We start from the raw sequence: 15,833 nt of genomic DNA, 5'->3' as shown, positions 1-15,833 counted from the left end.
GGCCCACAACAAACTGAGCTTAAGTGACACTGAAAGCAGTTTATAGTAGTTTTTTTAATGGGTGGACAAAAATTTCAGTATGATGAAAGCGGTGGAACGTTTTTCTACTTTTTATTGTCATTTTTGGCGTTACTTCTCATACCAGGAACTTATTATTGGTGGCCACGTAAACGACGCGAAGGTAATGTTATTGTAAGCATGTTTTGTTTAATAGTGCGTAACATAAAACGTTCTTCGTCTCTGAATTGACAATGAAGTCATGAATCATTTGACATTCACTTACTACCGCAAATCAATTTGCTGATGTCATTTCTTTGCGTGAATACCCGGGATGGGATGTAGTGGTGACTGATAATAATTGGTGACTCCAAATGTGGCTCATTTTACATTACGTTACGTCCTTTTGTTGCTCATAGCTTTAATACAAAGTACTCTTATTCTCTAAAGGCGTGTGAATCCTATTTGAAAATTTTCTGCAGCAGTTTGTGGAGATCGGCCTTTACTAAACATCAATATTTGTTTTAAAGGTTTGCACATACGTCACAGCAATTTCGCCCTCTACAGTGTTGTTGTAGTGCTTATGAAACATCATGTATTACCTGCCCGCAGATATTTTGACACTATTGTAACTCCATGCTTGAGCAAGTGTGATTGACGTTGTATACCCATCACACACAAAATGCGCATTGGAATCAGCAGCCCAAGATACTGTGCTACGAGGGATAGTGGATTTTTAAAAAAATCATGAATATATTACCATCAGCCAACCCAATTTCCTGTTGGATAGAGGCCTCCCATTCCATATTTGGCTGTATGCATCCACGTTGCTCCTTCATGTTTTCTGATGTCAGTTACGCAGTTTCCAGTAGGTTATCGTCTTTGTCTGTTGGTATCCATTCACAGTTACAATTATGCCCACTTATAGTTCATAATCATTATAGTTTTAAAATAACGACCGGGTGTAATTGTATTTAGACCCACGCCCTCTGTCCCCATGCGCACTGACAAGTTTCGGAATTGTTTCAATGGAAGTGTTTTTTTCATTGCCATTATTGCCAAAATGTTCGATACCAGGCATTGGCTTTGGCGTGTGATATCAAAATAGCGGACAGTCATCTCATCTCTACATTCAGTATGGTGGGTATTCATGCAACGATAACAAACACATAGCAGTAATAATGTCGTATAAAATAATATATTTTAAATCACCAAAAAATTAATATTGATGTAATGGATTACTCGTGTGAAAATCTGTGGTTTTGCTCTTAGTCGAACCTAACAAAAGATTTCCCCACCCCTAACACACCAAACAAATCCAAAAATTAAACACCCACAAATCCCATACTGCATAAGTCCCCCACAAACATCACATAATTATTTTCATCTTCATCTAAGTCGTCACCATGGTACCTTCTGGCAAAGAAACACCAGTTTTCACAAAATACAACTATTGGCATCAATAAATCTGCTTGTCCTGTGTTGATAAACAGCTAATGACAAAACGGTTACTTCAGTAAAAATAGATAAACATATGAAACTAATCACATGCTGGTTGAAAAATTCATGCAACCCCTACAGGTACAATGAAGTCCATGATACCCACCAAAGATGAATCTCTTATATCTGAAAAATAACAAGTCAGTTAGAAACTATAAATAATGTAATTGTATCCTTTTACCTACATAGCTAACATCTACTCAGTAATGTCCATCAACCACAAATAGACAATGTTTAAAAAAAATAAAGATACAAGTTTCTTCTATCTGTCACTTATACTTAATTCCTAGAATACACTTCTCTACGAAAAAGAAAACTTATCAGTAACAGAATGTTTGCTAATGCTCATCTTATGGTTATAAAGTCACTGACAGACTTATTTAAATGAAGTAAATTATCGATTACCAGGCTAGATTTGTCAAACTATGTTCTGCACCAGATGGACTCCCAACACTTTTCTCACAGCATCACCATATGAAACCATTACTAGTGCTTGCCAAGCAACCTTTACCATTTTCATTCACTTTTGACTGTGGGGACCGTTAATATATCTGTCAAAATAGTATATTTTTTGCAGATAACCAATGCCTTACGCTACATCAACTGTCAGTAGGTTCTTCACGTGACTATTACAACTGAATGTCAGGTATGTGGCGTCTTACTCTACAGATCAACTTTCAATAAATAATATTCCTGAAATTGAAATTCGACATCTGAGTGCCACTACTAACAACATAACTGCTGCAAAGTGCTCTCTCTTTCATACTCTACTTTTCAAATATACTGCCCATACATGTTCTGTAATGCATAGATATGGTAAATTTTCCGTTGGAGCTTAGTTTTTACAAATTTGAATATTTGTAGTTTACCAAAAGCATTCTAGGCAGTTTTGCTGTTCTGTTTTTCTTGCTACCCACCCAGCCACCATCTGCTACCCAAAATACAAAAGAATCATGAACTGGTTCTGTGACTTCATTATTAATTAGTACTCTTTTCATTTTGTTATGTTGGTTGTACATCATATTAATCATGATGTAATTTGTTTTCAAGTCCACTTTCAAACTTCCTCAATTAAGTTACAGCTTCATTTGTGATTCAAGATTGTCTGCAGTAGAGACAAAGAGTGCAGTGTCATCAGTAAAATGAAGGTGTTTCAGATATATTCCTGTTTCCTTTTTTGAGTTGTAAGGATTGGAAAACTTTATCTAGGACTGCTGAAAATTATTTTACTGGCCTACACCCCTTGCTTAACCCATTTCAATTTCTGTCCCTACCACCGTACCCTGCATTCAGCTGTAAAATATGTGGCAGAGAGTACTTCCAGCTGTTACTAGGGCTTCTTCCTATTCCATTCATGTACAGAGCTTGGGAAAGATGTACATTTTCATTAGTCTAATCAGAAAGTATTCCAAGATTTTATGTCAATTATTCTTTAAGGATATTGGACGATAATTTCATGAATCACTTCTACTGCCCTTCTGGTAGACAGGTTTGTTCTTCCAACTACTTTGCGTGTTTTTTTGTTAGACGAAGCTGCAGTATATTGCAGTTAAATGTGGGTCTAACTCTCCACAAATTTGGTATAGAATCTGATAGATATTCCATAAGACCCTGGAACTTTCTTCAGTTTTAGTGATTTCAGCTATTTCTCAACACCACTGACACTAATAACAGTATCACTCATTTTTGCAGTGAGTTATAAAGTAACATTTGAAAATGGAGCTCAGCCTAACTGCTTTTGCTTTGCTATCCTCCCTTGGAATTCCTGTTATGTCCTTAAGTCTATGGACATTAAAATTTTGACACCACTATTGGCCATTATACAGACTAGGACTTAGGCCTATTTGGATTTCCTTAGAGATAATTTTCTGCTATTGTATTCGTTGAAGGCTTCATGCATTGCGTCTCGACCGCCAAATGCATTTCATTCAGCAACTCTCTGTCTATAACACTACATTTCGTTTTGTGCATGTTATGCAGTAGTATTTGTTTCTTTAAAAAGTTTCTTTATAGTGACTGTATGGCATGGAGAGACCCTCCAGTCATGATTGGTTCTAACAAACAATCTTACATGCAGATTCACTTTCTATCTTGTTTCATTTGAATTTCTTATCTACTGTGACGAATACACCACTTCCATTTCCTCTTAGTTTATCCATTCACTGTTAAATTTTCCCTAAAACTCTTACTGCTATAAATTTCATGTTTTAACCAGCTTTTTGTATCTTGGTATTTTGTGATATCTACAGCTTTTTTAGGAACACTACAAACTTTGGCACTTTGTTGTGAATGATTCTGTAGTTAATCACAAAGGTGTTAATGCTCTCAGCTGTTGAGGGGCATTTCTTTGGATCTTACACTGCTACTTCGGGGTCTTGTTACCTGGACTGGATAGTGTGTCACATGATCTAAAGAAAAAAAACTCCTATGTGCACCCCTCACACAACACCTCGATAGCAGGCTTTGATGTGTAACTCATACCTATCCCTTTAGGGAGACCCTACAGTTCTTTACTCTATGGCTCAACTCTATAATATTGCAATCTAAGTCTCATAGCTTCATGTCTTTCATTCAACTCAATGTTGCAGATTATGAGGTTTGTTGGAACACTGTGAGCAATACCGGTCTTTTCAATCTCCTCTGTCAGTAATTGGAGTCATACATGTATGACCTCATAGCTTAGATGACAGGCATCATTTGTTGCACTGTGTGCCACTCTTTGCAGTTAGTTAAACCCAGTTCCCTTAACAGTTACCAAAACAGCCTCATCCACATGTTGGTGCCATTATTCTCAGGTCAGTGGAAGCGTCTGATTCCACCCGTCGGCTTTAACCCGGCACATAAGGCTGTTGTGAAGTGTGATGTTACGACAGCATGGAGTTTAGTTTGTGAGAGTGGTGTGTTTGTAAGTGTCGTTTTGATGTGATCGGTGGTGTGTTTATGTGTTGTATGTTAGGTGATGTTTTTGGTTTAGTTTGCTTGTGTGGTGTGCTTATGGGTAGCGTATTGTTGCAGTCTGTGGTTCTCTCTGCTGGTGTGTTTACGGGTAGCGTGTTACGTGGCATATGGGGTTTATACGCGTGGTAGCATTGCACGTATGTAGCATTAGTGGTGAGTGTGCTTTCAGCGGAATATTTTTCAGTGAGTTAACGATTTTGGTTTTGTTATGTTGGCTTTATTGTAATTTTTTTCTGTTCGTTGTGTGTGAATTTTGGTGAATTTCTTTGTTTATGTCTTTGGTAGGTATGGATATGACTGACAAGGTCAACAGTTTTCGGTTTTTGGTGATGATGGGGGACAGAGCGTTGTATCTAATAAAATTTCTTCAGCTGTTCAGCCTGTTGGCTGAAGTCATGAAGTGTTCAGTATGTCGTGAAGAAATGAGGCTTACTGAAGTTCCAGCTTCTCAGACCAGGGACGACTGTATGTAGAGATGTCGTAAGGATAACTTATGGCACTTGATTAGGCAAGGATCCTGGTTCGAGAAGTCTAGGTTGGGCATGCGAGAAATTGTGTTAATGACGTATCGTGTTTCTTATAAATCCTCTCACAGTTTCTGTGCGCATGAGGTGGGTGTGAGAGAGAGAACTGTGCTTGATCGGAGTTCTTATTGTCGTGAGGTATGTTCTGAATATATTAACTACAGGGGTAGGTTGGGTGGGCCTGGTGTTGTTGTGGAGATTGATGAGTCGCAGTTTGGGAAGGGAAAGAATGGGAGATGTAAGTCTTTGGTTGGTTTATGGGTGTGGGGGGGCTGTGGTATGGGGGGGGGGGTTTCAGAATGTGTATTTAGGGCTTTGGAGGGCCGGATAAAAAGGGAATTAGTGAGATTGATTGAGCATTTTATTGAAGAGGGTACCACTATATCGTCTCAGATGCGTTTTCTTCTTATAGGGGGTTGGGTCAGCAGGGGTACAATCATTTAGTAGTGAAACACAGTGTTGAGTTTAAGAATTATGATACGGAGGCCTGTACGAATGTTTTTGTTTGTTTGTTCGTTTGCTTGCGCGAGTGTGTGTGTGTGTGTGTGTGACCTTAGTGGCTGTGCCAGAGCTTTTTAGTGGTAAGTTGATTTTATTTTATTTTAAATGGTTGGTGGGGTGTTTGTGAGTTGTTTGGTTGTTTGTATTGGTGATTTGCTTTGCTGTTTACTTGTATGACTTCAGAGAAGTGTTTGATTGCAAGGTGTGGATGTGGCTGTGGCTGGTTTTGTGTCGTTAGTTGCTGTTGACCTATATATGTCGAGGGAAGTGTTCGATTCCAATTTTGATTTTCTAGGTTATTTTCTTTTGTGGTAGGATTAAGCGTGGTGGTGGTGAAATTTTTGAGATTTATAGTTTGGTATCGGTTGTTTCTATTGACCTATAATATGTCAAGCGAAATGATTGATTCCAGTGGATTTTGTGTGTAGTGGAATTTGAGAAGGTTGTGGGGTCTTGTTGTTTTAGTGTTTTTTGTCATTTGGTGTAGTGGTGTGTGTTTATATTTAGTTTGACCCCATCCAAAACCCCCAGTTTCCCCTGCTTGTCCTGTTAGTTTCATTATATTTTTTGAGGAATATCTGTTTGGTGGTTTTTCGATCTATTTTCGTGTTTGTTGTCATGTTTACGTGATGACGTCGTAGGAGCGGTATGGGAGTTGTTGTTAATGGTCGTTTCTGCTACATTGGTGATGTCATTGGTCAAAGCAGAGGGGTGCAATCGGACGCTTCCGCTATCCCTTATTCTCAGTGTATTTGAGCTGCCAATACGTAGTAGCTCCGTCCCCTTTTGCATCTGCCTCTGCTTTGACACTGGACACAGCATGTTTTCCAACAACTGAAGTGAATCTCACTGGATCAACTTCAGTTTCAGTGAAAGAGGGCAGCTTGAGCTTTTTGGTAAGGGGTATACATATAACAGACTTGAGCTGTACTTGGTCCCCCATCTCCCCTCTACAGGATACCTTGCCTTACCACTGCCACGACACTCAAAGTCAAGTGTGCAAGCAATGATTGACACAGTACTTCATGTAGAGTAGACAGAATCCACCTGAGAGGATAGTACGTGAGGTACCTGTGGTACCTCTGCTACTTGACTCCCAGTAGTCCTCCCAGCACACCCATTCACAATTGCTTGATGGTAGTCAGGATGATTTTGAGCTGCTTACAAACGTCAACTATCTCTACCTGTGCTTGAGAACAGCATTCACAGTAGGCAGCATTGTGGTTAGTGCAATGTTTTACAGGAGACTGTCCTCGATTTAGCAAATAAAAATACAAATTTATTAATGTGTGGTGTTCTGTCACAGGAATGTAACATGCATTGCAGGCTGTTGGGCTCTTTCACTGGAGGAGAAATCCATGCATCAGGGAAGTTTGTCCAATATGGAGGCATGTTAATAACACTTCATTCCATCTCTTTGACTGGAAGGATATGTCCCACAGTTAGATTGTTCATTTCACTAACCATAGTTTATCTGTTGCTTCCACTGACACTTTCTGTCTGTGATGCAGGATCCATTTTTTTGTTGGGAAAGGTTGTAAAGGGGCATTATGTTGAGTAACTATGAAAACTGCACAAGTGTCCTTGGCTGCTGCATATGCCTGAATTGCCACATGTCCTACCACCCAGCGGAATGTTTCCTCATGGAGGACGTGCTGGGATTGCTCTCTCCTCTTGATATGTACATTGCATAGTTTGCAGTGGAATCGTAGAAAAAGGGGAATTTCGTATCTCAAAAACATCTCATCTGTTCTACAGCCATTAAGTCTACCTGTACCTTTGCAGTGCATAAAGTTAATTCATTTGCTAACCATACATTGAGGACACAGTCAGGTTAAACTACAGTGTAACTTAGACCCAGCATTGTAGTTTGAGATGCTGATTTAAATTATTATGAAAAATATTTTAAAAATGTAATCTGGAGGTTTCACTATCTTGTGTCTGTTAATTGTGAAATAATACTGGTCCTGGATAGCAGCCATGGTGGATGATGAATCCAACCCTGGGTGGGAAACTACCGATTCTTTATCCCCACCTAGATCTGTGTGCTCTGCTTTCACATTGATTTCAAACGACTATCACTTGTAGATAATTTGTTGAAGCCAATTCCATGGGCAGCTCCACGTGCTGGCATAACACTGGTGGTGTCTGCGGGTCAACCAGAAACAATAAGCGTGGCCCATGAGGAGTTTCCATGGGTTGGATGGTTAGGACTCATCAGCCTCTTGCAGATACTAGGCCTGGAGCTGGTTATTCAGACACTTGTGTCTGGCCTAATCCCCTCATTGTGTAAGGCACATAAGATCCTTAAACCTGAAGGTCCTGCTGATCCATGTGCAAGGCTTTTGCTATAGAAGTGGAGTCAGCTCCCCTGATCTGTGGCAGATACACATTAAAGTGTTCAGCACTTTGAGAGACTGTGCTTTCGTGTCTGTCTAGTCTGGTAGTTCCAAGGGCTTTTCTGGAAAACTAGGCCCAGAAGCTGCACCAAATCTCTGACACATGGAATGATCATGGTGATGAACTACATAGTGCCGTGAATGGATGAAATCTAAGCACATTGTTTTATCTGCCAAGAACTTAAAATTTTTATACACTGAAGAGCCATAGAAAGTGGTACACCTGCCTAATATTGTTATAGGGCCCATGAGCTTGCAAAAGTGCTGCTACATGACATGGCATGGACTCTACTAATGTCTGAAATAGTGCTTGAGGGTGTTGACACCATGAATCCTGCAGTGCTGCCCATAAATCTGTAAGAGTACAAGAGGGTGGAGATCTCTTCTGACAAGCACATCACAAAACATTCCAGGTATGCTCAATAATATTCATGTCTGGGGAGTTTGGTGGCCAGCGGAACTGTTTTAATCTCAGGAGAGTGCTCCTGGAGCCACTCTGTAGCAATTATGGACATGCGGAGTGTTGCATTGCCCAACTGGAATTGCCCAAGTCCATTGGAATGCACAATGCACATGAATGGTTGCAGGTAATCAGACATGATGCTTACATATGTGTCACCTACCGGAGTTGTATCTAGACATATCTGGACTCTCATATCATTCCAACTGCACATATCCCACACCATTACAGAGCCTCCACCAGCTTGAAAAGTCCCTTGCTGACATGCAGGGTCCGCACATTCATATGGTTGTCTCCATACCCGTAAATGTCCATCTTCTCACTACAATTTGAAACAAGACATCCAGTGATCAAGAGTCCAATGTCAGTGTTGACGTGCTCAGGCGAGATGTAAAGTTTTGTGTCATACCGTCATCAAGGATACACGAGTGGACCCTCGGTTCCGGAAGCCCATATCGATGATGTTTCATTGATTGCTTCCCACATTGGCACTTGTTGGTGGTCCAGCACTGAGATCTGCACCAATTTGCAGGAGGATTGCACTTCTCTTCAGTCATTGTTGGTCCTGTTCTTGCAGGATCTCTTCCCCGCTGCAGCAATGACGAAGATTTTATGTTTTACTGTATTCCTGATATTCATGGTACATTCGTGAAATGGTCTAAGGGGAAACCTCATTTCATTGCTACATTGGAGGTGCTATGTCCCATTGCTCATGTGCTAACTATAACACCATGTTAAAACTCACTTATATCTTGATAACTTGCCATTGTAGTAGCAGTAACCGATCTAAGACTGTGCCAGACACTTGTCTTATACAGGCGTTGCTTACTGCACTGCCATATTCTGCCTGTTTATATGTCTCTGTATTTGGATATGCATGCCTATACCAGTTTCTGTGGTTCTTCATTGTATGTAGTCCACTCCTCGAGTCTCTTTAGTGTAAGTTGCAGCTAACATCTTGCTGTTGCTGGGTTGGGGAATAAGCCAAGTATAGAAAAATTCCACAAATAATGGCTTAGTGCTATTATTAGCAATAAAGAAGAGGCTAACTCTCAGCATGTTACTTTGTGGAACAAAACAGTCTCTGATAAATATTCCTCTGCTCTGTATCTGAAGGAACACTGTGACAGAAAGAACGACAAAAAGGTTAGTATCATTCTCCAGAAGTCCCATAGATGGAACTATCCAAATATTTTATGCACCCAAGTGTGAGGCACCGCAAGTCTCCCCACCAACGGCAAGGTCCGTGTTTCATGCGGGGGGCTGTTTATGACATAAATAAATATCATAATATGTAAATTCACTTTTGGTGATGGGCCTGCTGCAGATAGAAAAAGGTTCCTGTGAAGAGTTGCCTGCATAGGCAGACTACAACAATTTGAGTAGCTGTGTTTTTTGAAATGATCCTTTCCATATAGATTACAAACGGCTTGATGCCAAATGAGTACTTCTGCAGAGCACAGATGTCATGTAAATGCAGGAACACTGTCAGTGCTTCCAGAATGAGTTTTTCACTCTGCAGTGGAGTGTGCACTGATATGAAACTTCCTGGCATATTAAAACTGTGTGCTGGACCAAGGCTCAAACTCAGGAACTTCACCTTTTGCATGTAACTGCTCTAGCAACTGTTATCAGTTAGTAAAGCACTCAAAGGTGAAGGCGAAGGTCCCAAGTTTAAATCTTGGTCACTGTCAGTGTTTGCTTGAGGCATAGAAAAGATTGCATGGATTGTTGAGTAATAGTTCATAAGCAATGCATGGATTACATGTGCAGTGTTCCTTAATGGGTAGCTCAAATTAATGATGGTACCCTTGTGGGAGGGATGTGTAAATACAAATGAAAGAACCACAGTACATTTGCCCCATCGCTGATATGCAAGCAGTACAGGGACCTGAAATACAGTCAAATCAGACATGAAGTTGGATTTAAAGGGGGGGGGGGGGGGCTGAAAATTGGCAGAAGCATTCAGTACAGTGTTCAGATCAAACTCCCAAAAAATGCACTTTGGGGAAAATCCAACGTATTGGACTTGTCGAGTTATAACCATAGTAACCGAACTGGGTTCCTTTTAGTGCCAAATTAATGTGTTTAAACACCACTATTATCTAAAAAGATAAACAGCTTACTGCAGTGCAGTTTTGATTTTGTACTCAACTAGTGTTGAAAAAATAATTGATCTAAAAATTTGCAGCTTTTGATCATACATTGCTGATATTTTTTTAAAAAAATTATGAGTAATGTTGTAACATACAATAAAAACAAAATACAGTGTAAATAATTTTCATGAAATTGGAAAAACAGCAACAATAATACATTGTTTTTCATGAAAGTGGGCAGAATTGTTGTAGCTTGAAAGGTTCACCAAAGTGATGCTCGCTCACCCACCACCAACTGACAGGAACACGGTATATGGAAAAAAACTAACATTACAGTTTCTTTTATAAAAATGGAAAAAAAACTATGTACAGGTCTTTTTACGTTTTGTGGTTATTTATATAAACGCATCAGTCACAGTCTTGACGTCGTCTCGGTTTCAATGGCTGCTTCACTACCCGAGCCATCTGAATCCATCCCTCCACCACCAGCTTTTCTGGACTGCACAGATGGGAGGTATCCATACAACGCATTCTTCGCTCCCGTAATTATCCCGGTCTCAGCCTATGGTAACGTACTGTGCCCACCCAAGTTTCCAGCCGGCCAGAGTGACTGAGCGGTTCTAGGCGCTTCAGTCTGGAACCACGTGACCGCTATGGTCGCAGGTTCGATCCTGCTTCGGGCATGGATGTGTGTGATGTTCTTAGGTTAGTTAGGTTTAAGAAGTTCTAATTTCTAGGGGACTGATGACCTCAGATGTTAAGTCCCGTAGTGCTCAGTGCCAACAGTTTCCATCCCCTCTGTCCTATCATCTCCTCCTCATTCTCATCTCCCACCCTGTTTATTTGCATCCGCCTGTCGTTCCCTGCTCCTCACATTTTGTTCTTTTTTTCCCCACCTCCCTACCCCACAATCTCCTGACTCTGCACCTGTTGGCAGTCTAGTCCCTGCACATTCCACCAGATGGCATTTGTCTTTCTTCCCACACGTACACTAGTATCCCTTAGCCTTCCCTGACCCCTCCAGATGGCTGCTTGCATCCCACTTGATAGTTGCATTCTGGCTCGAGATGCTGAAGTTGGCAGTCATGTGTGCTTGCTTTTGTGTGTGCATGGTGTTTGTCTCTCTTTTACTGATGAAGGCTCTGGCCGAAAGCTTTACATAAGTCCTGTTTGCAACTTGACATGTCTTCTTTACAGTAAGTAACAATCTGTATTTTCCTACATTGTTGATATTCCTACCTGTAGTTTCCATTACCTGATTGTGGCTTTTATTTAAAATTGACTTGCTGACTTCTAGTGTAAGTCACAATACCAACATGGACAAACATTATATATGGATATTATTATTATATTGAAGCAGGAGGATTGTGTACTGATGTAAATGTAGGTACATTGTTATTCTATGTATTGCAGATCTTGGATGTAATTTTGAGTGCTGTCGTGTTAGTTGCTGCATCTAGAATTTTTGGTCCCACCTTTTGCAGTTCTGAAGTTGGCAACAGGGAATTGCCGAAACTGGTAATCTGTATGAAGAAATGATTTTAGCGATCTTGACAGTTAAAAAAATATTCAGTGTTCATACTGCTACACCCAACACTGACAATATCAGAAGTCTATACAAGTACTCTTACTAAAGTTTTGGTGTACATATAGTTGACTGCTGGAAAATTCAAAACCTAATGCAAGGAACACAAGAGACTGGAAGTATGAAAACAGTGGAACATTTTAAAATATTACCGCTAGTCAACAAACATTGAATAGATTTGGAGATTGTAAGAGTGAATAGGTACATTAGGCCCTCGCATAAAAAAGAAATTCATAAGAAAATGAAGGAAGCATAAGAAATCAATCATTGATAATTTTAGCCTCAGGCATGTCTGTGAAGTGAGCTGTGATGAAGATCCATAACATAATGTTGTCTCATTCTAACTTCCCTGCACTTAACATACCCCATATATTCACCTCTTCCACCCCTTGCTCACTAGCACAATCGTCGCTCTTCCTAGACTCCTAACATCAAGAATAAGTGTCCAACAAAAACCAGTAAAAAGCCATCCTATTGTCTCCTCCACCCAGTAAGACCTCAACGGCTACACTTTACTGTGAGCCATCCACACACAACTCTTTGTTCATGTTATAGTGCAAGTGTTGGCAATGCCTGTGCTTGTATAATTGGTGGCAGCCGATTGGAGACAGGTATTTGTAGAGCGAATAACAAGCTGTAACCGGAAAATATGAAGTACTTGCATTATTTTCACACATTTATTTTTGGCCATATATTGACCTGTTGTTGTTGTTGGTGGTGGTCTTCAGTCCACAACTGGTTTGATACAGCTCTCCAAGCTACTCTATCCTTTGCTACTCTATCCTCTATCTATCACCTCCGAATAACAACTGCAACCTACATCCTTCTGAATCTGCTTAGTGTATTCATCTCTTGGTCTCCCTCTATGATTTTTACCCTCCACACTTCCCTCCAATATGTGATGCTTCAGAATGTGTCCAACCAACTGATCCCTTCTTGTAGTCAAGTTTTACTACAAATACCTCTTCTCCTCAATTCTATTCAGTACCTCCTCATTAGTCACGTGATCTACCCATCTAATCTTCAGCATTATTCTGTGGCACCACATTTCGAAACCCTCTATTCTCTTCTTGTCTAAACTATTTAATGTCCATACATGGCTACACTCCATACAAATACTTTAAGAAAAACTTCCTGACACTTAAATCAATATTCACTGTTAACAGATTTCTCTTCTTCAGAAATGCTTTCCTTTCCCTAGCCAGTAACACTTTATATCCTCTCTACTTCAATCAACATAAGTTATTTTGCTCCCCAAACAGCAAATCTCATTTACTACTTTTAAGTTGCTAATTGTCTTATCTAATTCCCTCAGCATCACCTGATTTAATTCGACTACATTGCATTATTCTCATTTTGCTTTTGTTGATGTTCATCTAATATCCTCCTTTCAAGACACTGTCCACCCCGCTCAATTGCTCTTCCATGTCCTTTTCTGTCTCTGACAGAATTACAATGTTGTCGGCAAACTTCAAAGTTTTTATTTCTTTTCCAAGGATATTAATTTTTACTCCAAATTTTTTTTGTTTCCTGTTCTGCTTGCTCAATATACAGATTGAATAACATCGAGGATAGCCTACAACTCTGTCTCACTCCCTTCTCAACCACTGTTTCCCTGTCGTACCCATCAACTCTCATAACTGCCATCTGGTTCCTGTACAAATTATAAATAGGGTTTCGCTCCCTGTATTTTTTTTATGTTGAAACAGTTATTACAGTATCTGTCTAAATTAAAGAAAGTTTTGTTTTGTGGTGGCCTGAGCAGAAGTAATTTCTATACAATAGCGATTTTTTGTTCCGATGAGGGACAAATTATGTGTTTAGTGTAGACGGGCTTTTGTCAGTTTCAGCAGTTGCAACGTGTTGGCATTTCTATTATGACATATATCCTAGCAGTGTCTAGATTAGGTGTGAAGGAAACAGTTTGGTTGTGAGTTGATGAAGCCAATGAATGTGGAACCAAAAGTAGCAGTTGTGGAGATGGTGGAGCTAAAAAAATGTGAAAGCAGAAAAACTGGTTGTGGTGACAGACTGATCTGCTGCATAGCCTGATGCTCAGATTAGGTTGTAAGGCAACAGTTTCAGATTTGGTGAAGCCAATGAATGTGAAAACTGAAAAACTGGCTCTGCTGGCAAACTGATGTGCAGCATAGGCTGAGGTCTATGTTGGGCTGAGGCAACAGTTTAGTTGTGAGGTGGTAAAGCCAAAAGATGTGAAAGCAGAAAAAATTGGTTTGGTGAAAGACACCTTTAGCATAGCCCAGCATCTGTGTAAGTTTGTCATCTCTCAACCTGTAAGTATTCACAGTGGTAAATAGGCAGTCATGTAAATTCTGTTAATTCCTTTGTTAAGTGCTCCACAGATTCTTCTTACCTGACCACATCGAAATGGTGTGGAGCTGTGTAATGGAGGTTATGTCATGCCAACCTCAAAAATATTTACTAAAGGGTTATTTTTTCATGGATATTTTATTTTCTGGCCTGTGTTTGTGAGTCTCTTAATCACCTTAGTAGGTAACCATAGACGTTGATGCTGTGTTTGGTGTTCTTATAAGTAGCCAGTGAGAAATACCAAAACTGATGACTTCAGCCCGAGAAAGTGTTCTATTTAGAGCAGATAATTTGTTTTCACTTCATTGTGTTTTTAGCTGTGGCTTCAGAATGAGTTCTCTTTAGGAACCTCTTCCTTATGGTACCCAGAGGCAATATAGTTGAATTGGTGTATGTCTCATGATTTTATAGCCAATTTTAGGAAGTGCTCAAAGCGTGTTGGAGATATGAGCTGTATTTCTTGTACGAAGGATACAGATTGGGTTACAGTGGATATCCAAAAAGTCTTATAATAGAGTTAGTTGCAGCATTCAAAAAGATTCATGGTTTGAGAGAGTTCAGTCTTCCAAAATTTCTACAACTAACTTTTTCTAGGTGAAAATGTACAGAAACTTTTTTTATTACTGATGAACTGCAGTTATATATTGGAGGCAGTTATATATTGGAGGCAGTTATATATTGGAGAAGCTTCTGCAGAGAAGTGTGTATTGAAATATTTTTCAAAGAAAGTGAGAAACTTGGTGACAACAGAGTCGTCATGGAGATCAATGAGGCTATGCCCAGAAGAAGAAAATTTACCAGAGGTAGAGAGAGAGAGAGAGAGAGAGAGAGAGAGAGAGAGAGAGAGAGAGAGAGAGAGAGAGGAGGAGGAGGGTGTATTTTCAGGGAAATCCAAAGAGGAATCCAAGAATGCTTCTTCACGAGTTGTTCTCAGACTTAATGCTTAATATTGTCAAAGATTACATCCTTTCATGAGTGACAGTAATTTCTAACTTCTTTAGGTTGTACATATGCTTGAATAATGAAGTGTTCATAAAGTGACATTTAAATGTTCCAAAACTGGTGCACACACATATAGCATTGAAGGCACCTGAGCTTCCATAAGGAGATCTCTTCATGGAACCAGAGTGTGCAAATTTTATTTTATATTGTTTGTTGAACCTGTGTGGCATAAAACATACAGTCAAAATGAGGATTTATTTCTGCATTTTATGAAGACTGCAGCAACATTGTATAAGCCCTAGTTTGATACTTTGTTTTCAATAAAATCTCGTTGTTGTTGTTCTTAAGTTTTCTGGTTTTTCTTAGTTGTTTCTGTATTATTATTTTCTTGTAGATGAGGTCCATGTATGCAACTAAATAAAGGTTGTTTGTTTTTACGGTATACATGTTTCACATCCTTTTATTTAGGAAGCGTAAGTAGTGGCCTTTAATATGTGTCATAAATAAAAAGAAGCAAAATCTATGTACAATAAAAATAAA

General features: G+C 39.6%; 1 protein-coding gene across 1 annotated transcript in view; it reads left to right on the top strand.

Annotated features, from left to right (window-relative positions):
• Positions 1-57: 57 nt before the first annotated feature.
• Positions 58-15,833, top strand: part of LOC126284533 (translocation protein SEC63 homolog) — a 150,823-nt gene continuing 135,047 nt past the window's right edge. Inside the window, 1 exon segment of the mRNA XM_049983531.1 lies at positions 58-181. Within this exon segment, the coding sequence (XP_049839488.1) occupies positions 58-181 (124 nt within the window).

This window comes from Schistocerca gregaria, chromosome 8 (assembly GCF_023897955.1).
Source record: "Schistocerca gregaria isolate iqSchGreg1 chromosome 8, iqSchGreg1.2, whole genome shotgun sequence".
NCBI lineage: Eukaryota > Metazoa > Arthropoda > Insecta > Orthoptera > Acrididae > Schistocerca > Schistocerca gregaria.
The sequence above is the reverse complement of the archived record's forward strand: the minus strand, read 5'-3'. Positions and strand labels throughout refer to the sequence as shown.